This window comes from Terrapene carolina, unplaced genomic scaffold (assembly GCF_002925995.2).
Source record: "Terrapene carolina triunguis isolate 2854851 unplaced genomic scaffold, T_m_triunguis-2.0 Scaffold84, whole genome shotgun sequence".
NCBI lineage: Eukaryota > Metazoa > Chordata > Testudines > Emydidae > Terrapene > Terrapene triunguis.
This window is the reverse complement of record NW_020664435.1, coordinates 5,698,551-5,723,736: the sequence shown is the minus strand read 5'-3', so window position 1 is coordinate 5,723,736 and position 25,186 is coordinate 5,698,551. Positions and strand designations below refer to the sequence as shown.

The window sequence follows — 25,186 nt, the reverse complement described above, 5'->3', positions numbered from 1 at the left end:
AGGACCCCTACAATTACAACACCATGAACTTTCAGATTTAAATAGCTGAAATCATGAAAATTATAATTTTTAAAATCCAATGACTGTGAAATTGACCAAAATGGACCATAAATTTGGGCCCTACTCATCTCCAAGAAGATGGATCATCCCCACTGGCTGGAGTTTTGGAACCAAAACCACAACTCTTAGTGTGAGCATGTAAGTAAGTGGGGTTTCTCTGTATTAATCTCTGAATGCTACATATTGTATATGATTATCCAGTTGTTGTAAAGGACAGGTAACTGGGTAGCTATATTGGGTTATTGGGAGTTAAATGCATAGCTTGGCTCAATTTACTAGCTGGCTGTTGGTAAAAAAAAAACCATGAAGGCCAGACAATGAGTGCACATAAGCCACTGCCTGACAAACACAGCAGAAGGCTGAGCAATTAACTACCTAGATCCCACTTGCACCCAAGAGTTACACAGCTGTCATGCCTGGAACCTAAAGACCAAAAGGACACAGGTTCTCCAAAGTGATGTTCTACAGGGAAGATCAGTTGTCAGGGGCTGCTGCCCCGTAGAAGAGAGAAAGAGAAACAGACCCTGCAAGACTGTGTGACTAAGTCAGGTCCAGTCTCCTCAGGGAAACAGTAAGCTAAGACATGCATATGGGCTGTTTAGTGAGCTCAAATTATCTTGCTCTCTTCTGTGCAGCTCTGTTCCTACTGTTAAAATAAGCAATATTTTGTTTTGGAAACAGTTGTCTGGTCACTGTGCACTAACCTCTGGTCACAGCCCTGAACACAGGCAGGCCTGCTGAAAAATCAAGGAATGTAGCCAGGGGACCTATCCTAGAGTGGGAGAATCATGAGATTCCACCTCAAGAGGTGAAGACTGGAAAGCTGTCACCTGGGGGAGAGGGTGCACTGGGAACCATGAGAGAGGGGTCTCAGGTACAGCTAGCCTAGTAACCGTGTGAGAGCCCACCCACCAACATTCTTGTGTCAACTCTGTTTATGCTACAAGGAGTCCGGTGACACCTTAAAGACTAACAGATTTATTTGGGCATAAGCTTTCATGGGTAAAAAACCTCACTTTTTCAGATGCATCTGTTTATGCTATTATAGAAACAAAAATATGTATGATAGTTAGAAATGGTTGGCTTGGGTGAGGTGTCCCATAACAGGAGAGGCACTCACATAAATGCATTTATAGGTTAGACAAATTTCTGGTGACTTTTACCCAGTCTGATACTCAGGGCTCTGCCTAGCAGTAGCTTTCTCACCCCCAGAAGGTCCTTTGATGAGAAATCCAAGGTTTAGGTACTTTTGGATTACTGAGCTGAGAACAGAATGTCCAAAGCAGCAATGACATTGACTCGGTAGTGTGTGAAAAAGATATGTAGCAAATGTGCCAGGTAGCTGTCTGGCAGATCTCTAAGGTAAGTGACAAATCCCTTTTTTGCCTGTAAGGTGGATACTCCTCAAGTAGTTAACCCCAAGGCTGATTAATCCTCATGAGGCAGGAGACTTCTGCAGTGTTGACAGCTATTTGAATTAGTTTCAATGAAGTCTAGCAAGATGCCCTTTCCCTCCTCTTGAGCCCTTCAAAGAAGATAGATTCCATGGAGAAATAATTTTAAGCCCTTACAACATCCAGTGAATTCAGTGCCCTTTGCTTGAAAGAAGGACAGAAGGAAGTGAGATAGATAGCCTGGTTCTAAAATAATTAATCTATTTTAGCTTTACAGGATGGTACACATTAGGGTTAGGGCAGCTATTTCTCTTGCTTTGTGGATTGAAGTCACAAGAATTTGGGGACAAAAGTCTGCATCACAGACATAATGATCTGTTCCAAATGCTGCTGAGTAACCCCTACACCAGCAAGCTGTAGACAAGTCTCCAATTGTTTCTGCCAAAGCCAAGGAGCCAGAGGCAGGATAGAACAGCTAGGCCAGCAAGTAGGAGGCTCTCTGTAGACCACAGGTGACAAGCTTCTCCCCAAGCTTCATGGCTAAGAGAGGGAGGTCTTGGCAGGAACTGGACTCCACCTCATTCACAAGAGGACATCCTGCAAGGCATCTTGGAAAGAACAGGCTGTAACATGGTCTGGAAGTTCTGCTTTCTACCTTAGCTTCACACAAAGGCCCTATCAGGGAAGGGAGAAAGGGTGGTCCACAAAGCCTCCCTTCATTTACTTGGGCACTACTCAAGACCAACTAGATGAGAGAGCAGGGATGCTGGTTAGTCTGGCCACCTGTGTCTCACTCACCACAAAGCCCTGCAGGACCCATACAGGGAGTGGTGATGCTGGCTCATCTGGATGTATCCACATTCTTGAAGTCCTGTGCATCCTGCTAGTCCTAAAGATAGCAATGGAGAACCTCAAGGATGGAAAGACCTTGTGGTTGGTCAGAACTTCCTCCCATCAGACCTCACAAACTATTTTCCAGTGTCTAATCTCAATTTTCTAAGCACACAAATCTAGAATCTAGCAAAAACAGACTTGGAAGCCACCTGTTAGCTGACAGTATCCTGGTTATCTCTCAGTCTGACTTCAGGCCAGAGCATGGTACTGAGAAACCATTTGTTACTGTTGGACAACCTCCTGCTGCCTGTAGACAACAAGAAAAGTACATTCATACTGATCCTTCTGGGCCTCTCTGTACACTTGGTAATGTTGATAATCAAATACTCCTATTCCACTTCCCAGAAGCTATAACGGCTAAAAATAAACACCCTGAAATGGCACCAATTCTTATTCACATACCAAACCCAGAAGGTTATTATGAGCAACTGTTCCTCCCACCTTGAGAACCCTCACCTGCATAATCCCACAAGCCTTATCCTTTTCTATTAAGAAAGCTAATTAGACCATATGGCCTGAAATGCAAGCAGATAACAACCATCTTTACATCAACTAAACACTACTTCAGAGCTTTCTCAAACCAAAATAGGTACCTGGATGAAGAGCAATTGGTGAAAACTGAACCCAGGCAATACTGAAAAACTTCAAGGAACTTGCCTCCCCAGTAATACATACAACTATCAGGGGCATTTGCTCTCCGATTGTTAAATTGGTCTGCAGACTTTGGGTCCTTCTGGATTCCTGAACTGGTATTGAATGCCAAAATAGCTATGGCAACAAAAATTGCCCACTTCTATCTGTAACTGGCTAGAAAATTGTTCCCATCCTATTGGGTACAGATCCAGCCACAAAGGTCAGCAGACCATTGTTAACTGACGTAGACCTTCAGTCATGATTCTGGTAATTCATATCTAGGAATGACGCTACATTCCTTAAAAAGCTCCACACTGCAGCAGCCCCTCTGCTTAGCATAGGACCGGTGTTACATCAGCTCAATAATCCAGTCTTTGCACTGGTTCTCCAATTAATACAGAGTCGACTTCAAAATCTCCTGATATTAAAAGCCCTAAGAAAAAAACTGAGAAATTGCTCTTCCTAAACAACCAGGCCATCCAACAGCTACATTCTGCCAGAATAATGGCATTGTCAACCAATAAAGGGAGGCTCATGAGTGCAGAGATTGAGACAGAACTTTAACAGGAGCTAGACCTAGACTGTACAACTCACTCCTGCAAGAGATATGAGTGAGCACAAACCGCACCACTTTCCGAATGAAATATACAGCTTGTATTTCCAACTTAGCTTTCCTCAATAAATTTTCTATCCACCCACAACACCTGCTAACACAAACGCAGAAAAACATTCTATAAACCAACCAAGGTATTGCTCCTTCTGACTGGGAAGAAGTACAGGCAAGTCTCATCTTATGCAGGGGTTACGTTCCGCGGTTAGCGCGTAAAGCGAAAACCGCGTATAGTCAAAATTACATCGAGTTGAATGGCGGGCGGAATCACCCGCACTACAGGTACAGTATTAAAATGGTTATTTTTATCTTTTTTTTTGTTTTTGCTGACCGCGTAAAGCTGAAATCGCGCATGTTAAATGCACGTAAGATGCGACAGACCTGTAAAGAAGTATTCAGATAAAACAATGACAGAGGCCATGTAGATAAGGGAAAATAAAGATGACAAGAGGAGATGGGGAAGGGAAGGCCCCAGAGAATCATACTGTACATCTCTACTTCAAATGGAATTCTTTTGAGGAAGTTCTACGACCTGTGCTATACAAGAGGTCAGGCCAGATGATCAGTGGTCCCTTCGGGCCTTAGAATCTATAAATCTCAGTGAAAGCCTCTGTAACCACTAGGCCAGGTGGACCAAAGAAGAGGGGAGGCAAGAGTGGAGGCTGGAAAGAATCCTTTAAAGGAGGCAGAGGAGAGCAGAAATGCCTGGACATTGTATCACTCATAATCCTTTTTGTTTTGCTCGGAGTGGGGAGGTCCATAGTCCCGGTAATCTTGCCATCCAGATAGGCCATGCATGATTGGATTCAAATGACGTCTGGTCCCAGTTCTGATGGTGCAGGCCCATGATCTCAGAGCTGACTTGAAGCACTAGGTAAGAGGAATCTAGGTGGCCCTTCTGGTATACCATGCAGGGAAGGAGATTGATAGTACAAGTGGCAAAATAGCTCAGTCTGACTAGGACAGCCCAGTGCCAACATCTCACCATTTTCTTACCTCTCCTCCTTCCTGGGAAAGAGAAATTACCCTTTTTTTGATCAGCAGCAAGAGAAACAATGTTTAGTTTACTATGAGGTTGAAGGTAAAATGAAGTGCTGGTGAACTGATTATTCCCATGAGGAGGAGCTTGCAAGCCAATCCATAACATCCAAGCAATGTCTACACAGCTATTTTTAGAGCGCTAGCATAAGCACCGCTAGCCCAAGCCTGTAGACCAGGGTTGGGAGGCTCGCTCCCAGATGCAGTGTAGACAGGCCCAAGGGAAGACACAACCCTGCAGCAATCCCCATAGAATCCGTTCTCTTAGAGGCAGCAAATCTGAAGGGCTTTGTAGTGGCTCTGTCACAGGGGCATAAAATAAAATAAACAGGTCCAGTGTCCCTGTGCCAGAGCAAGTGCTCCCATTGGCCAATTAAGAGGGTGGGCAGCACTTGGAGGCTATAAAGGATCAGGAAGTTCTGGTGAGTGTCAGTCTGAAAACTGAAGGAGGTCTCTGGGGAAAGCTCTACTTAGAAAGAGGGAGGAATTATCAGGAAGCCTGAGTCAACACCAATGCTGAGAGGTTGAAAAGGAATGAGGGCTAGGAGCCACTGGAGGGGCTAGCTGGCTGACCTTTTTGAGCTGAAGAGCCAGTGGCAGGAGGCTGAAAGGGGCAGACAGCTAGGAACCAGGAGAGGGACTAGCTTTCTGACCTTTCTGAGTCAAAGCCAGCCAGTGCTGACAGAATGAAAAGGGCTGAGGGCTAGGGAACCCGTGGAGGGGCAAGCTGGTTGTCCTTCCTGAGCCATGGAGAGCCAAAGCCAGAGAAGACTGGAGAGGGTTGAAGTCTGAGAACAGCAGAGGATGGTGCCTGCTGGCTGTGCTGGAGAGCTGGGACGTGGTGCAGGATGCCCAGGACATGGTGCAGGATGCAAGGGCTGTATTGATGTATTGCATGGATTACAGTGCTGGGACTTGTTATGTGCACAGGGCTTTCTTTTTTAATAAATTAATCCCACAAGTGCCATTTGCACTAAGGACTATTTGGACTATTTCTCAGGACTCTGAAGGAGACTGTTGCATGTGTCATGCTGCAGCCTGCTACTGAAGGGTGCTCCAGGCAAGCTGGCCCTATGAGAGGGTCCCATGCAGACTTTCTTGACTCTCAAAGGTCTTTGCATCACTGAACCAGGGCAGGTTGGGAAAGAAGTCCACTGAGAACACAACAGATAAATGGATTTTCATATTCCATGTTAAATATATTGTGCTACTGCTGCTGCATGGAATCGTACATTTTATCATGTAAATCAGGGGTGGGGAACCTTTTTTTCTATCACCGGCCATTGACACACAGAAAAAATAAATCACGGGACACACACAATTAAAAATCATGGGACAAATCCAACGCTCCCAGCCCCACCTCTTACGCCTCCCGCACAGCCATCGGCCCCGACCCCCGACCCAGAGTAGCCCCCCCAGCCCCAGAGGAGTGCCAGGAGGGCGGGCCATGTATGGCCCCAGCCCCCCCCACCTCGGAGTGCTGGGAAGGTGTGTGGTGTGTGGCCGCAGCTTCCCCAGCCCTGGCTGGGGCACAGGGAGGAGCCACATGCTACGTGGCAGTAAACAGGGGGGAGAGCCTGGGCAGGACGGAGCGTGGGCAGGTCCATACCTGGCTGTTTGGGGAGGCACAGCCTCCCCCAGCCTATGGGACCCACCACCCATGTGCGGGCCGGATCAAATTAAGCAACAGGCTGGATCCAGCCCATGGGCCATAGGTTCCCCACTCCTGATATAAGCAGAACAACCTATGTGGATTTATATAGAAATAAGCACCCCAAGCTACAAAATGTAGCTACAATGAAAAAAGCATACTCATTTTAAATTCAGAAAACCATTAGCTCTCATTATCTATATACATACAAAAAAACCTAAGCAGATGAAAACTAGCCAGGGACAATAGCGGTCCAAGGTATGGCTAAAACAGCATACCGAATAATAATTATTATTAGAGTGGGGGTGCCATGCTGTGCCTGCAATTTTAATGTAAACTCTGTTTATTAGAAATTTATAACTCAGACACTCACACTGATCAGGAGTGTATCATTTCAGTGACACTTTCCCCCCATTTAAAATAAAAAGTTTAACCATTTAAAAATTACTATATTGTAACATTTATATCATGGTAGCACCTAGAGGCCAACCGGGCTGGTTCCTATTGTGATGTTTGCTCCTTTGGACATTTGGAGAACTTTCCACAGTTTTGTCTGGACTCTCGGTCCTGTGCTGATTGGCTGCTTGCTCCAACACTCCTGATCCCCCTCACCCTCCCTCACAGTCTCTTCACCGTGACTTCACTCCACACCTGCTCCTGCCCTGTTCCTCTCACCCCAACTCCCTTCCCTTTCCTTTCTATTTAGCTGATCCCCTATTAAGAAAACCAATCCCCCTTGCACCCTCAAAAAAATTGTGTAACTAATAGGACATTTGCTGCCATCTCATTATTCACTGTGCTTGTGCGTAACACACTTTCTCACACCCTCTGCCTGTTTTGTCTATTTGGATTGTTAGCTGTTTGGGCCAGGGACTGTCTACTACTTTGTTTGTATACTGCCTAGCACAGTGGGGCCCTGTGATAAATGAAGGGAGGGGGGTAATTCTCTTTTATGGACACCCAGCCAGCCAGTTAGCTATAAAATCCCTCTTAGTAGCTGTTCTCTACTTGCTTTACCTGTAAAGGGTTAAAAAGTCCATAGGTAAAAGGGAGGGAGTGGGCACTTGACCAAAATAGCCAATGGGAAGACTAGAACTTTTTAAAATTGGGGAAAAACTTCCCCTTTGGCTGTCTGTGTTGTTCTCCCGGAGAGCAGGGACAGGGCTGGAGCCAGGGCCGGCTCCAGGCACTAGCTTACCAAGCAGGTGCTTGGGGCGGCCACTTCGGAGAGGGGCGGCACGTCCAGCTGTTCGGCGGCAATTTGGCGGACGGTCCCTCACTCCTGCTGGAACGAAGGACCTCCCGCCGAATTGCCGCCGCAGATCGCGATCACGATCGCGGCTATTTTGTTTGTTTGTTTGGCTGCTTGGGGCGGCCAAAACCCTAAAGCCAGCCCTGGCTAGAGCTATGCTGTAAAAACTTGGGCCAAGTATGAAAATCATCAGATCATACCTAGAAACTACTCATTTGAAACCCCAGATATGTCAGTAGATCAGGAAATGTCTAGGAAGATGCAATTAGGTTTATCTCTTTTATTTCTTTATGGCTTGTGGACTCCTCTATGCTAATCCCAGGTGCTTTTGGTTTGCTTGTAACCTTTAAGATGGACCTCAATAAAGCTATCTTGATGTTTAATCCTTGTAATTTTTTTTTTAATCTAGCAAAAAGCCTAAGTTCCAGATGTATTTTCTTTCTTTTTGTTTTTAATAAAATTTACTTTTAAGAAAAGGATTGGATTTTTGTGTCCCTAAGAGGTTTGCGCATATGTTGTTTAATTAGCTGATGGCAACAGCTGATTTCTTTTGTTTTCTTTCTCAGCTCTTCCCCGGAGGGGGTGGGGTGAAAGGGCTTGAGGGTACCACACAGGAAGGAATTCCCAAGTGCACCTTCCTGGGTTCTCAAAGGGGTTTTTGCACTTGGGTGGTGGCAGCATCTACCCATCCAAGGTCAGAGAAAAGCTGTAACCTTGGAAGTTTAATACAAGCCTGGAGTGCCCAGTATTAATTTTTAGAATCCTTGTGCCCCCGCTCCCCCACCACCACCTTCTGCACTTGAAGTGCCAGAGTGGGGAATCAGCCTTGACAGGCCCCACTCTTGGTTAGCCCTTATACACTTCCATAATAAACATATTAAATAATAAAAAATAACAAACATCTAGTAAATGACGGTTCCTTCCCAAAGAGCTGATAGTCTGAAAGACAATACATGGATGAGACCAACAAGTGGGCCAGGGCAGAAGGTAGAGGAGACAGTGTAACAAAAATAACTGGATATATACACTTAGCCAATCAGGAGTAGTGATCACACCTCACTATCTCCCTAGCCATGATCAGATTGCAGTTTTCAGTATGCATTTCAGAAGAGACAATTTTTGAGGAGCGACTTGTAAGAGGATAAGATGGTGCCTTTGCAGTTTTTGATGGGGGGCTGTTTTCTCACATGTAAGGGACAGCATGGGAGAAAATACAAGAAGGCATTTGAGGAAGAATATTTAAAATGCAGAGGTTCACTGGGCATAGAATGTTTATTTTTATTTCCATCAATTGCAGAAAACTACTGGTCAAGGGGTCAGACAATGATATGGTATAATCATTCTTGGAATTTAAAAAATAATAATAAATTGTGGATATACAGATTGAAAAATTGTACCTATTCGTGCCCCGGTATCACCTACTACAGTAAACCACACGGGAGGGACATGAGGGACATTTACAGGAGATCATCTCTGCAGGAGTCTCCTCACCCTCACAGAGATTCTCCCACCTGCAGCCAGTGTCATCATAGAGAGGTTCTCTATGTCTGCCCTAGTTGTGGCTCTCAGCTGGCCATCTCCTTGGCTCACTGACAACACATGTCCATTGGAATTGCACTACAAGAGACTTCCCCTTGCTGCAGCTGCCCCCAGGACTCCTGGGAGGGTTCTGTGGAAAAGATAATACATCAGGCTGTATGATCTTTTCTGGGTAAATTCTGCACAGTTGGGGTAGCAGGAACAATGAGGTCCCCCTCCCAAAACATGTCCAATATTTGCCTTCTCCTCCAGCACAAAATTCTGGTCTTCAGGGGAGGCCTCCATGGGGTCTGGAGGCAGGGAGATGTTACTACTGAGGTAACCTAGCCCCCTTCCATTTGTGTGTCAGTTTATTGTTGAGGTTGCTGGAAAAGTGTACCCAATGCAGAACTATGTTTTAAATCTATTGGATCTCATGGCCCCAACTATCCTTCAGCTTCATTCTTTTTCATTGCTCAAAACCTAATACAAGATTTAAAAAACAGAAGGACAGAGCAAAGGTCACTGTAGTTCACAATGGCAATATATTAGAGAACACCAGTTACAGGTGAGTAAGCTTTCTCCATTATGCTATTGCCACACAGATTCTCATTGCAGGAAGGATATTTGGGGAGGTGAGCACTACAAGTAAAAACATGTTATTTTTAAAGTGTAAGGGGACTGTTGTCCCCTTACTAAAACTCAGTGGGGGTGATTTGGTTGGCTAGTTCCTAGAATCAAAAGAAAGGGGAAGGGTCGATGGGAAATCAGGACCCTCAGTCTGACAGTCCCCAGGAACATTGGAGAGAGGCCAATGCTCCAGGTCAGCCTGATTGACAGGGTGGGCAGGCTAATCAGGGAGGCAAAGGGGATCAGACAGAGTGGGGCCGAGCTAAGGAAAAAGCAGGAGCCCAAGCTGAGCTGGGGAGCAGAGCTGTGCCAGCCAGAGGGGCCAGAAAAGCATCCCAGGAAGCAGGTCAGTGCTGGGAGCAGAGTCGCAGCAGCAGCCCACCGAGCAGACCTGTGCTGGGAGCAGAGCTGTAGCAACCAGAGGGGCCAGAGAAGCAGCCCAGGGAGCTGGAGGCAGAGCAGCAGCAGCGCTGAGGCAGAGTGGAGCTGGAGCTGGAGCTAGGGCTGGAGCAGTCTGGAGGTGGGTCTGGTGAGCAGCTGGAGAGAGCGAGGGGGACCCTGGGAAGCGGGCCCAGTGCAGGGAGACGCCCCCAGCCAAGACACCTGGCAGGCCAGACTTGGAGGGGGATTGTAACCCCAATGGGGTGGGGGTGACGCTGGGAAGAAAGGTCCTGCCACCTAGACCCTGAGAGCATGTGGCCAACAACTCGCAGCATCCCTGCAGCACAGCCAGGGCCTGAGGAGGAGGCCTGGGACTTGTGAGGAACAGACTGAACTGCCCTTACATTCCAGAGGCGCTGGTTCTGATGTCCCTGTGCCACAGAGCGGGGTTACATGTTTTCCTTTAACCTTTCCCATTTTTCCCTTATTTTTTTAAATCAATTGCTGTTTAAATACATTGTATTTGCTTTGAACTGTGTGTAATGATCAGTGGGTCAGGAAAGCATCCAGTGCAGAGAGAGCACCCCTGAGTGGGGACACCCTAGCCCCTGCCCTAAGTGACCACAACAAGGTTGGAGGTCGAGCCCCCCAGGAATCCTGGGCCCAGCCTTGTTGAGGTTATGAGGACTCTGCCACACAGGAGAGTGGAAGGGGAGCTCTCAGGGTCAGGCAGGCCTCTGGGTAAAGAAAGTGGGCGTTAGGACTCAGATCCTTTCACTAAGGGTATGTCTACACCCAGCCGCTAGTTCGGCGGCTGGCAATCGAAGTTCTGGGTTTGACTTATCGCGTCTTGTCTGGACGCAATAAGTCGAACCAGGAAGTGCTCGCCGTCGACTGCGGTACTCCAGCTAGACGAGAGGAGTACCGCGGAGTCGACGGGGGAGCCTGCCTGCCGCGTGTGGACCGAGGTAAGTTCGAACTAAAGTACTTCGAACTTCAGCTACGTTATTCACGTAGCTGAAGTTGCATACCTTAGTTCGATTTGGGGGTTTAGTGTAGACCAAGCCTAGGCCATTTCACTGGAGTAGTGTATAAGCCAGGAAAGTTCCGCACAGTAGCGGGACCATTCCCCTGCTTACAAAAGGGAAAATAATCCTAACAACTAGAGGATGTACCTTTATTACTCATGAATCTAACCATCACCTCCCTGGCAGCCCCGTGGAAGAGTTACTCCAGCTTTAGACAGGGATAACTTTCACTTGCCTCCGCAGGTTGAAGGTTTGAAAGTCAAAAGAACATGGAACTATTCTCCTCTGGTGTTACTCTGCAACTTGTTGCCATTGAGCTGTGGTTGAGTTTTGGTTAAATTCATGGAGCAGAACCTTTTTGTTTTATTTATGTTTACATTTATAAAATCTAAATATTTCAAACCTGCTGAAGAGCCAGGATTTATGACTTTCCAGGACTTGTGTATGTATTTTCAACTGCATCAGGCCCTATGTATCTACCTTTATATGGAGACATTATACTTGGTCAGATAAATAATATACCTCCTCCACAAATACCTATTATGCTGTAGAATATAATTACCAAAACTATAAATAATCCAATCCTTGGTTTGTATGGATTGTATGAGTTACTACAGGATGCTATGTCAATTCACAGATAGAGAATGTTTTAACTATTGCTAGGAGGAAAGGAATGGAACTCTATTACCATTAAGATTATGAGACAACAATTTCAGTGATATTCAAAAATAATAGAGAAAAGGCCATCATGTCCCCTCCCCCCACTGCATATATGTAGTGCAACATATTATTTTATACACTAGGTAAAATAACATGGGGTTCAAATATGCAATAACCAATCACAATAGAGAGGGTTAAGGACAGAGTTTCAGACAATTTTCCTGTCTGAATTCTAATGTTCCTCAGGTACAATTTTGGGCATATGTTTTAAAGTTGCACTGCATTTTTCTATATAAACAAGTAGGTAGGCAGAAAGACAACGCAGTAAACTCAAGGCAAGACTGCCTCTCAGTGGTAGTATGCTTTTATACAGTATGACTACATATTTTTTAAATATTCCGAATGTATATTTTCATAATTCAGAGGTAAAACACCATTAAATCATCTTCATTTAAAATGACACAATTATTAGGAATCAATACTTTTTAGTACATTAGATTTAATACCACTCAAGGAACTCTCCTCTGCATATTATTTGACATAACTGACTCCTGCTAGAAAATTACAGTATTTGAATATTACTAAGTTTTTATCTATTACAGTAGAATGGTCAGTCGGGGTGTGTGTGTGTGTGTTTTATACAAGGGAGGTTGACTTTTGTAGCCAGGCTTACTGTTGCTATTCTCTGTTACTCAGAATCTATATTTGGTTTTGCATCTTAAGCAATAAAAATAATGTAGCAGTCCATTTGCTATTATGAACCTGTATTTTGAAAAAAATAAAGAGAGGACTCCGAAGTGCCTGGTAGGCCAGCTGAATATTCCACGCTGCATTTCCGTTCAGTCACAGAGAACACTGCATTAAAACCCTGCAGTTCTTTGGAATATTTTTCATGCTCAGAGGCTGCTTTCAAATCCAATCATAAAACCCTACCTGTGACTGGTTTCCTTCTGACCACTTTAGGGAGACTGGAGAGATGCATGCCAGCCACATACCGCACTACAGGACTAGACACATGAGCATTCTTCAAGCATGAACAGCATCCCTAACACTGTAATTGAGTACTGATAGGGGACAAGTGAGCTCCTGGTGCAAGAAGAGCCTAAAACATTTGTTTAAGATGATCATGGAGAGGTTAGTAATTCCCAGTCATAAGAGAGACAGGTGTTTCTGGACTAAGCTGCAGTGGTGTGCTGACCAGAGAACGTATTTGGCCCTCTCCTCATCTGACCCATCTTTTCTGGCAACCAGTCTCTTATTTGTACCTCTTGCACTTTGTCACTGTTTCCTGCTTCATGGTGTGCACTGTGAAGCTGTACTTTTACACAGGCTGGAGCAGCACTTCAAAGGAGGCACTGTGGCATGTAGTGCAAAGGATTTTGTCATGCTTTGTCATGCTGGAAGACTGTCTGCCACACAGACCTGCAATGGGAGGCCCTCCCCTTGTGTGTACCCACAACAAGCGGAGAGAGAGAGACTGAAGCAGGCTTGTTGTTCACTTACAACCAAATGAAACCCACAGAAGAGATGGCCACTTCAACTTTGTACCTTCACTGGCATAGGGTGACCAGATAACAACTGTGAAAAAACGGGACGGGGTGGGGAGTAAAAGGCGCCTATATAAGAAAAAGTTCCAAAAAACGGGACTGTCCCTTTAAAAAAGGGACATCTGGTCCTCATTAGATGTGGTACCTAAAGTATCTGTCTATCTTGCTTTTCCAATTGACTTTAACAGTTGCAGTCTCTCTTACATCATCATAGATCTAATTGTACTTTTTTAAAAAGGTGACACTATGCACTGCAATATTAGGTGCACACAGTATAGTTATGATTGGTAAAACCTGATAGTTGTGTTCAGGGAGTTTACATTAGCAATTGTTTTACACAACTGTGTGATTCTAAATTAATTCACTAGAATCCCCCACTCTTGAAGTTTGGTGAACAAGGCTGGTGAACAAGGTGAACTGGGCTGAAACCCACTGTGGCCACAGAAATTCCACTTACTAACTGTTACTTTGTCTTTATCGCCCAGCATGATATTGTTTGGAGTGATGTCTCTATGGACAATCCTCTTCTCTTTGTGCAAGTAACGGAGAGCTAGACACAGCTTCAAAACAAAAAGACATATAAAGAATTTTAACTGCAACCCAAATAAAAATCACATAAAATTATGTTAACATTTTATGACATGAGTGCTTCGGCACTACAAGTATTATTTTATAAATTTATTAGTCCAACATATACAAATGGCTCTACAAATTTTATAAAGAAAGGTCACAAATTAAAATGCATGTCCTTACTTGTATAAATATATTCCATATTCTATCTTCTGTAAACTGTTGTTGCCTTTCCTTCAAAGAATGAAAGTGTTCTCCCAGCGGTGCCCCTTCTATGAGCTCCATTACTATGTAGAGTCTGTCATCTATGCACAACAAAAGGAAATGGCAATCCCAAAAGAATATTACATTCATATATCCAGCATATCCACAGAAAACATGATCTTGGTCAAAATGTACATATATGATTGTTATTTTATTACTCTGCTTAAATTATTTGTATGTGCAAATATATTTTAATGACTACTCTTGTTCTTGTCATTCAAATTCGTTCTTCAGAGTCACATCTGCTGCAACACCTACAAGAAATTAGATAGCTAATAACAACAGCCAGGGAGGACAGCTGCCTATAGTTCATGCATACAAAAAGGGGCTGGGGGGGAGAAATGGAATGAATAATTCATGTATCAGTCACCACCCTGTATTATGATCTCTTTCCCATCCTCAGCATCTCAATTTTGTTTTTCAGACTGTATATTCTTTAGAGCAGGGTGTGTCTTATATGTTTGGACAGGGCCTAGCACATTACAGGTGCTACTGCAATGTAAATCAATGTAAATATTAGCTATTGTTATTTACAGGCTGCTGTAGCCAATTTTTAAACCAACACTTAGGTCTAAATCTGTCTGAGCTGTAGTGCTATTCTTAAGAGAAAATTAACTCCTACTGTTCAAGTTGGATAGGATCTTTCCTGGATCTACTAAGTACTTTTATTATGCTATTATTTCTTCATGACAAACAACATGGTTTTTAGTCACTAAGTTTTTACTCACTTTCCAGGAAGGTTCTGTAATATCGTACAACATTGGGATGATAAAGCTACAATAAGAACAAAAATTAGACAGTTGGAATTAATGTTAGATTGAGGGCACAATTTTGATAACATCTATCTATAAATTGAACAGAATAGCAATAGTTTTAAGACAAATATTATAAAAGTTTCCGAAATTTGTATTCCAAAAAACTTCTGGATTTCAGAGGGTTGTAACTAATTCTATCTGATAAATGTGCCTTTGCCTTATGGGGGCATATCAGACAGGATTTCCTCTCTCCATTTGCCCAGATGGCATAAGGACTCCCTAATCACAGTCACTCTAGGAGTTGACAGGGTAGCCTGAGCCATTGTTGCCCTTTCTCCCAATTTCAGACTTGGAGGGAAGGTATATTACAAAAAAGGGTGTTGAAGATTACTCTCCTTCCCCAGCAAAACCAGGAAGTTCGGAGAACAAACAAGATGATTCTGACTTAGCCCCTAACAGTGGAAGGAATGGAGCAAAGAAATACTGGGGCAAAGTCATTAAGCCTGCACAAAGTCCCCTTTGCTTCAACAGACAACCCTAAATCTGATTTGCATTCAATATTGTTTTTAATTTAAAAATCACATTTAGGTTGAAAAGGAGAACTTGTAAGTTACAACAGTGACTTTTTCGGACTAAAATCTGACAATTTCAAAGCCAAGAAAACTTAATATGGAATAGAAACACTGGCCAACTTTTCATTAGGCTGTTGCTAACAGATTATGCTTTATTAAAGGAATTCTTTTAAATTGTTGAATACATCAGTTAACAAGTTCAGAATTTCCAAGTAACAATAAGGGCTTGTTTACACTGCAGCTAATACTGAATTGTTTGTAATGTTTGGAGTCATGTAGATGGGACACTGGCATTTTTTACATTGTGTTGATCAGACTAAAAACAGCAGCAGCTGGCAGCCTATATACACTAGGGCTCCCAAAAACACACCTGAGCTGCTGTTAGTGATGGTGAGAAATTTTTAGAAAATGTCCCGTAGTGAAGGGTTTATGACACTTACCTGTTCTTTAATGATTGTTAATTCAGAGACAATGTTCTTTACACTGCTGTCTCTGTCTTTTTTGTCCTTTCCAAATGCTGGATTATGTAAATTGACTTCTTTCATTGCTAGTAGATTTTGGCCACTATGTTTTCTAACCTACAGGGGGGGGAAACGTGTAAAAATTAACAAAAAAGGATGGGGTCAGAAAGGACATTAATCATATATATGTGGTCAGTTAACTGAGTCTAAATCTCTCTCTTAAATTCTAAAGTCATTATTCTTTCTGTAGTTAGTGTGATATCAGCTTAAAAAGTGTAGGAGACCAATGATGCAGTTAGCAGTGTCCTGCAGGGTTTGCTTAGATGTTTTAAATAACTTCATAGATGCTCTGTGTGGGGCTTTGCAGAAACAGTGGTGTGAATCCCTGCAGATTACACAGATTGGTCACACTTTCTAGCACACAGAACTGCTGTCTGTGAAAAGTAGTACAAAGAAAAAGAGTAGTAATAAAGATCACTGTTGTTCTGAGAAACATATTGGCCATTTTTCTACAAATGGTGTCAAACAGATTCACAATAAACCTAAAAAATGGTGGAAAATACCACAGAAATGTCAACAGAAAATTGTTAGTTAATATCAAAAAGCAAGTTTACCTTATAAACACTTCCAAAAGCTCCACTGCCAAGATGATCTAAAATCGCATAATTGCCTATGTATTTTGATGGTGCTTTATTCTGATTAATGCTTTCAATATTTTCAGCAATGTGCCTCAGTTCATCCTCCTAATTATAAAAAATTTTTAAAAATGTAATTTTGATGATTTACATGTGCAGCAAACTGAAAAGAATAGTTATTTATTAACCTTATGAAAAAATTAGAAATTTTGTGCTTACCAGTAATGAATTTAGCTTTGATACCAGCTCTTCATAAGCACTGATATTACGAACATAATGTCCAATATCAATGAAGATCTCAAACAAATCAGTCGGGAAGAGTCTAAAAATGTTTAACATTTTTATAAATTTAGAGAGTGTTCATAACAGATTACACACCGTGAAGACTTTTTTAACTAATGTATTGCTACTCCTTATTTTATAACCTTCTAAATAATAATTATTTTTGACCAGTCATTCAAATGTTCCTAATCTCAAATAGCCACCATCTGGGACTACAAGGAACTTCCAAAGGTCCCAGCTGGGATTAGGACATCATTTTGCTGGATACTGCATAAACATAGATCCTACTCCAGACAAAGGTGGAGATTCACTGAAGTCAATGGAGCTCCATGTGGATGCAATGGTGTATCTATGCAATTCTGTACAGGTTCTCATATTGCCCCATCGCTGTATTATCTCAGCAACTTCCAATAGAGGATCAAATGATGTGACTAATACCTGTTTATGTGCAGGATTGGGGCTATAATCCTTATCCCAGATTTACAATCAAAAAGACACAAAACAGACAAAGGGTAGGGAATGGATTTACAACACACAAGCCAATAAAATAGTGAAGAATTGGCAAAGCCTTGTTAGTTACATGTTTGGTTGGTGTTTTGTTGTTTCCCTTTTTCAACAGGAGCTATAGGGAGGGTGAGGAATGGCAGGAATGGAAATCAGGAAGTAAAGGAATTGCAAAACAAAGGATGAGGAAATGGCTCAGTCACAACTCAAGCCCTATTAGTACTGTACAATCTTTATAGGCTGGAGCCCTTCCAGGAAAAGGAAAACTGGCCAGTAAGATGAAAGGGGTGTGTGTATGTTTATAATTCTATCAATTTAAGTCTTTCGATAACAAGTGACGGATAGATAAGAACTACCAAAAGTCACAGCCAATTTGCAGTTTGATTGTAATTTGTATGCCACGGTTTGGCATGTGGTTACACATAACCTTCCTATTCTAACCTTCTGGTAAAACTCTGGTAACACCTTTCTAGTAGAGATGGTTATTGGTGGCAGACATTTTTCTTCATGTAGGGTTATATTTCCCAGCACCCAGCCCACGTAAACAGGCTTGATGTAGGATCAGTTCTCAAAAGTTGTGGGTAAAGAAAGAATCCACTCCTCCCCAACTGCTCCATATCTGGTACTGTAGTTCTGAGGTTCCATGTTGCTTCTCATGCAGCTACGCTAATCTTCTGGGAAAAGGCTGATGGACCTTCACAGTGGCAGATCCAACAGTCCTAACTTCATTCCACCTCCAGCTTGCTCCAAAGCTTGCTATATGGAAACACAAGAGCAGCCTCTATAGGGCTGGGCTCTGTAGAGTTCCTACGATGCAGGCCCCCTCCACTAACTCTCTAAATCTTGCCTTATACAGCAGTACTGCAATGGTTCAATTGCAGGCACAGCCAGCTATTTGCAGCTGTGGAGAAGAGTGGAGGATATGCACTCTCAGATTTTGTTTGTTTGTTTTTTTCTTGTTCTCTGGAAATCAGTTACTACATCTGAAAACTGAGCATGACATTAATTGAGAAACCATACCTTTTAAAGAGATGTCTATTTCTTTCCATACTGAAGAGAAACCTCAAGGCTCTGAAAGCATAACACTGGGGTGGGAGAAATGCTTAAATTAATAACAAATTATGTACAAATTAAAACGCTGCTCATAAAACAGCAAGGGCCCTAAACATATTTTTTTAATCTTAATTTTTAAGTAACTAAGTAGGCCAGGCTATCAGCATGGTAATCATCCTCAATAAACCAAAAATAAACAGCTCTATACTTTAGTCACAAGCCATCTGGTCAGTGCATGCTGTATTTCCAATGTGGGCAGGCCCTCTTGAAAAAAAACTATGGATCAGCATAGCTACACTAGATACCGAATAATTTTATTTCTGCACTGCTGAATTTTTGAGCCACATTCTGCTCGACGACTCTGGTGCAGCCCAATGGGGTTACACTTACGTAACAGGGAGCAGAATTTGGCCCTTTTTTCTGGAAACTGAAGTGTAGAGCCCTAAAAATGTCAACAGGAGACAAAACCAAAAACAAACAAACAAAAAGCCCTAAGTCTACAAGAATCTGAAGATCAGCCACAAGAATACACTTGATCTAGTTTACAAAAAATGATCCACATAGTTCTGTTTCTTTATAATCACTATTAGAGAAAATAAACATAAAAAAAAATCATGACAGGCATGGGTGAAATTAAAGTCTCTTAGGGTATGTCTACACTACGAGGGTAGTTCGATTTCACTTAAATCGAATATGTGGAATCGATATTGCAAAGTCGAACGTGTGTGTCCACACTAAGGACAGTAATTCGACTTTGTGAGTCCACACTAACGGGGCAAGCGTCGATATTGGAAGCGGTGCACTGTGGGCAGCTATCCCACAGTTCCCGCAGTCCCCGCTGCCCATTGGAATTCTGAGTCGAGCCGCCAATGCCTTCTGGGTAAAAGAAATGTGTCGAGGGTGCTTTTGGGTAACTGTCATCATCCGTCCGTCACTACCGCCCTCCCTCCCTGAAAGCGCCGGCGGGAAATCAGTTCGCGCACTTTTCTGGTCAGTGACAGCGCGGACGCCACAGCACTGCGAGCATGGAGCCCGCTGCGACCATCGCTGCAGTTGTGGCCGTTCTCAACACCTTGCAGCTTCTCATCCACCTTTCCCAGAGGCAGATACAGAGAAATCAGGCGAGGAGGCTACGGCAGCGGGGTGAGGATCTGAAGTCTGAGAGTAGCACAGACCTGTCAGAAACCACGAGACCCAGCGCCGAGGACATCACGGTGGCAATGGGTCATGTGGATGTTGTGGAACGGCGATTCTGGGCCCGGGAAACAAGCACGGACTGGTGGGACCGCATAGTGCTGCAGGTCTGGGATGAATCCCAGTGGCTGCGAAACTTTCGCATGCGGAAGGGGACTTTCCTGGAACTTTGTGAGTTGCTGTCCCCTGCCTTGAAGCGCAATGACACCTGGATGCGAGCAGCCCTGACTGTCCAGAAGCGAGTGGCCATAGCCCTCTGGAAGCTTGCAACGCCGGACAGCTACCGGTCAGTCGCGAACCACTTTGGCGTGGGCAAATCTACCGTGGAGGTTGTTGTGATGCAAGTAGCCAACGCAATCGTTAAGGTACTGCTCTCAAAGGTAGTGACCCTGGGAAACGCGCAGGTCATCATAGATGGCTTCGCCACGATGGGATTCCCAAACTGCGGTGGGGCTATAGATGGAACTCACATCCCTATCCTGGGACCGGACCACCAGGCCAGCCAGTACATCAACCGAAAGGGCTACTTTTCTATGGTGCTGCAAGCACTGGTGGACCATAGGGGACGTTTTACCAACATCAACGTCGGATGGCCGGGCAAGGTTCATGACACTCGCATGTTCAGGAACTCAGGTCTGTTTAGACGGCTGCAGGAAGGTATTTACTTCCCGGACCACAAAATAACTCTTGGGGATGTGGAGATGCCTACAGTGATCCTCGGGGACCCAGCCTACCCACTAATGCCCTGGCTCATGAAGCCCTATACTGGCGCCCTGGACACTGAAAAAGAACTCTTCAACTACCGGCTGAGCAAGTGCAGAATGGTGGTGGAGTGTGCTTTTGGCCGTCTCAAGGGGAGATGGAGAAGCTTACTGACTCGCTGTGATCTCAGCGAAACCAATATCCCCATTGTTATTGCAGCTTGCTGTGTGCTCCACAATCTCTGTGAGAGCAAGGGGGAGACCTTTATGGCGGGGTGGGAGCTTGAGGCAAATAGCCTGGCTTCTGATTACGCCCAGCCAGACAGCCGGGCGATTAGAAGAGCCCAGCGGGACGCGCTGTGCATCCGGGAGGCTTTGAAAGCTAGGTTCCTCAGTGAGCAGGGTAACCTGTGACTATTAACTTTGTTTAAGGAGAAGCTGAACCTGCCCCCGTTTCTTTACCCAGTTTATGTTGACTATCCTCTCCAGCTACATACCCCCTTCACCCCCTTCCCAAAAAATAAAATCAGTTCTATTTTCTTAATGAACACCGTTGTCTTTATTACTGTTTTTGTGGGAATGTTTTAAACCTGGGACGCAGACTGTGGTGGGGGGCGGGTGTAGTGTAGTGATGCAAATGATGCCTCTAAACTCCAGGAATGACAGGCTCCGCACTGGTGGACTGGTTGTTTCAACGGAGCCTGCCAGCCGTCCTGGGCGGGACTGCGTGTATGTGTCGCCTATGTGACTTTCTGGCAGGGGGAGGAGGGTTACAGATCCCCTGCTGCGTGGTTCTGTGATCCAGGATAAGGACCGCTGCATAAGATCTCTAACTGCCCTCCCCCGCTACAAAGTCACAGAGCAACCCCCCCCCCCAGAACATGAAAACCACCTCCCAGACTGACCAGGGTAACTAGTAACTGCACTGTGTATGTGCCCTGCTGCTGGACCTGCCCCCGCCTCTGTACCCTGCTAAAGGTGACTGTCCTGTCCAATTACCAACCACCTTCCCCCCCTTCACACAGACTCTCCTCCAAAAGAAAATGATGGAAACAGTAATTAACAGAAACGTATATTTTATTAGTAACTACACATGAAACGGGGGGGTGAAACTTGGACGGGGGCTTGTGTGAGGTGGGTAGGAAAGGACTTTTCAAATTTTGGGGAATGAGAGCCTTCTAGTGCTAGAGCACTCTGCAGGGGTGGAGTGAAACTTTTCACGGCCCCTGCCGCCCCTCCTTCTTTGGACTTTGGGTGAGGGGGGTATGGGACTTGGTGGCGGGGGAGGGTGGTTACAGATACACTGCAGCGGGGCTCTCTCCTCCTGCCTCCGGTCCTGCAGAACATCCACAAGGCGCCGGAGCGTGTCCGTTTGCTCCCTCATCAGTCCAAGCAGCGTTTGAGTCGCCTGCTGGTCTTCCTGACGCCACCTCTCCTCCCGTTCCATGTTTGCTCTGTGCATTTGGGACAAGTTCTCCCTCCACTGTGTCTGCTGGGCTGCCTGGGCTCGGGAGCAGCACATTAGTTCTGAGAACATGTCCTCCCGCGTCTTCTTCTTCCTCCGCCTAATCAGCGCTAGCCTCTGGGACTGTGATGCCAGGCTGGGTTGGGAGACAGTTGCAGATGTGGCTGTGGGAATGGGAAAAAGGGAGTGAATTCCTCAGAAAGATAAATGTAGTTGTGAACAAAGAACATAGTCTTTCTCTGTGAACAAGACCATGCACTGCACATATCACATGCGCACTCAGGACAAGGTCGAATTTTCGGCCCTCGCCTTCAGTGCCTGTGGTCTTGCAGTGGCGATCTGAGAAGCGGGGCAGGACACCGGAATTTGTGTAGCGGGCAAACATGGTAAGCCGTAGACTTGTGGCTGCTTAAAACTTTAATAGTAGCACTGGCCTCCTTTCACATTGAAAGCAATGCCAGTCTCTGCTGCCAGCAATCAGGCAAGCATGAACTCTGCCCCTGTCCCACCCCCTCGCGGCTGTCCCAGGGAAAGATCCCTGTATGCTGCCCCTCTCCCGCCTCCACCGCGTGGCTGTAAAGCAGTCCCAATACTAACATTCCCCTACCTAATTCAAAGCAGGGCATCATGAGCGACATCACCCTGATGAGGATCTCGGACAGCGAAAAGGAACGGATGCTTAGGGAAAGCCTGCAAAAACCAGGGCCGTATGCCGCCATGCTCTGCAGGGCAATGATCCCTGAGTACTTGATTGTCTCCTGGTGCGGAAACGTTTCGTACCACGGAGGACCCAATAAGGTCGCTCTCCCCAGGAACCTGATGAACAGTCTTGAACATTACCTCCAGGAGAGCTTTGTTGAGATCTCCCATGAGGATTTCATCTCTATCCCCGGACATATAGACCGGATTTTGGTGTAGCTGCACTGGCAGGGACTAAAGAGTGGAGCGTCTTGGGCAGCAGAATCATGAAAAACCGGACATTGTTAGATTTTTTTTAAATAGTTGGGACTAAATAGTTAAGCGCCTAGGGCAAAGAAATCATGAAAACCCCATTGTTAATATTATAAATATTCCAGTTCTCTTAAAAATAAATGTTTAGATGTTTAAAACACTTCATGAAAAACCCATTGTTAATATTATAAATATTCCAGTTCTGTTAAAAATAAATGTTTAGGTGTTTAAAACACTTACTGCTTGATCCTTCCCCTGATTCTGTGTCCGGAGTAACGGCTGGGGACGGTTGGTAGGGGATCTCGGTAAGGGTGATGAAGAGCTCCTGGCTGTCGGGGAAATCAGCGGTGCAAGCGCTGTCGACTGCCTCGTCCTCCTCATCTCCTTCCTCATCTTCCCCGTCCGCTAACATGTCCGAGGAACCGGCCGCGGACAATATCCCATCCTCAGAGTCCACGGTCACGGGTGGGGTAGTGGTGGCGGCCGCACCTAGGATGGAATGCAGTGCCTCGTAGAAACGGGATGTGTGGGGCTGGGATCCAGAGCGTCCATTTGCCTCTTTGGTTTTTTGGTAGCCTTGTCTCAGCTCCTTGATTTTCACGCGGCACTGCGTTGCATCCCGGCTGTATCCTCTCTCTGCCATGGCTTTAGAGATCTTCTCATATATCTTTGCATTCCGTCTTTTGGAGCGCAGCTCGGAAAGCACGGACTCATCGCCCCACACAGCGATGAGATCCAAGACTTCCCGATCAGTCCATGCTGGGGCCCTCTTTCTATTCTGGGATTGCACGGTCACCTCTGCTGGAGAGCTCTGCATCGTTGCCAGTGCTGCTGAGCTCGCCACGATGTCCAAACAGGAAATGCGATTCAAACTGCCCAGACAGGAAAAGGAATTCAAATTTTCCCGGGGCTTTTCCTGTCTGGCTGGTCAGAGCATCCGAGCTCGGACTGCTGTCCAGAGCGTCAACAGAGTGGTGCACTGTGGGATAGCTCCCGGAGCTATTAGCGTCGATTTCCATCCACACCTAGCCTAATTCGATATGGCCATTTCGAATTTAGCGCTACTCCTCTCGTTGGGGAGGAGTACAGAAGTCGAATTTAAGAGAGCTCTATGTCGAACTAAATAGCTTCGTGTTGTGGACGGGTGCAGGGTTAATTTGATGTAACGGCGCTAAATTCGACATAAACGCCTAGTGTAGACCAGGTCTTAGTTAATATAGAGATTTTTAGGTAACTCTACTTGAGTTCTTTCCAACTACATCCATCTATCTAAGCCAATGCAAAAACTAGCTAACTAAACAAAGATGACTGCAATGTGTAAGTCAAAGGAAAATGAGTTACCAAGACTCTGAAATAGTGGAAACAATAATATAGATCTAAATAATATTCAAACTGTTAGATTACATTCGTGACTAAAAATCCTATTATGGGTCCAATCCAGTCATCCTTACTCAGACGGTAGGAGTTTTGCCTGAGTAATGACTGCAAAACAATGAAGGAGATAGAAGCTAACCACTATTTTTGAGGGAAGCAGGGCATGAATCACCAATACTGCAAGCAAACAGTCTTATTTAAAGAGCACTGTTTTTTCTTAATCCAAAATAATTGCCCTTTGAATACAGGAGAAACATCCACCTTGTAGTTCCAATATTCTTCTGAGACTCACACAGTCAGAGGGGTCTGTCAGTGTGGAGTAACTTGCAGGATTGGAGCCATAGTTATTACTTTGAAGGTTCTCCTTTTTAGTGACTGTGCATAGACCCTAATGTAGGAAGGAAGCAGGGTTATATGACTGAAGCACAGGACTGAAAATCAAGAGATCTGTCCTCCATTCACAGCTCCACCACAGACCTTCCTGTGTGACAGTCAGTTACCTCCCTATTCATTTATTTACTACCTGTAAAATGAGAATACTACTACTTTCCTTCCTCACAGCAGTATTCTGAGCTTAACACTTTAATGTCTGTAAAAAGCTTCAGATTTAAGGCAGCATATTCTTTACATACTGAATGTATGGGGAAAGAATGATTGTGATATCATAACTACTCCCCAAGTAATGAATTGTGATTCCTAAAGAAGTAGAAAGAATGAAGAGACTGATTAGCAAGACAACGGTCTTGGGCCAAATTGTAAGAAAAAGCCCATGAAATTAATAAAATTCACAAATATCCTGGAAATCAATAATTATGAGAAAGGAACTATAGAAAAGCAGCATGAGATGTTAAACATGGTTTGGATTAAAGATAGATTTCTTATCAATTGCCTGGATGTGGTGGGATTTCTGTTTAGTATATAAGCACTGTCATAATAAAACCCTTGTTACTAAATTAACTGATGTCACTTTATATTTAAACCATACTACATTCACTCATGATCTATTGTAAAATATAATCTCTTGTAACTTTATGCTGAAGTACTAAATTGGAGTTACACACTTGGTAAATTAATCTAATTAAAAATATGTATATATTTGAAGCTATTGT

At 44.4% G+C, this 25,186-nt stretch overlaps 1 protein-coding gene across 1 annotated transcript in view; it reads right to left on the bottom strand.

Annotated features, from left to right (window-relative positions):
- The window catches only part of NEK10 (NIMA related kinase 10), a 76,333-nt gene that overhangs the window by 7,712 nt on the left and 43,435 nt on the right, over positions 1-25,186 (bottom strand). The window contains exons 16-22 of the mRNA XM_029911002.1: positions 18,360-18,424; positions 16,773-16,875; positions 16,533-16,661; positions 15,898-16,035; positions 14,859-14,904; positions 14,050-14,171; positions 13,754-13,856 (exon numbers count right to left, since the gene is read on the bottom strand). Coding sequence (XP_029766862.1) covers positions 13,754-13,856; positions 14,050-14,171; positions 14,859-14,904; positions 15,898-16,035; positions 16,533-16,661; positions 16,773-16,875; positions 18,360-18,424 — 706 coding nt within the window. The remainder of the gene's footprint in view (positions 1-13,753; positions 13,857-14,049; positions 14,172-14,858; positions 14,905-15,897; positions 16,036-16,532; positions 16,662-16,772; positions 16,876-18,359; positions 18,425-25,186) is intronic.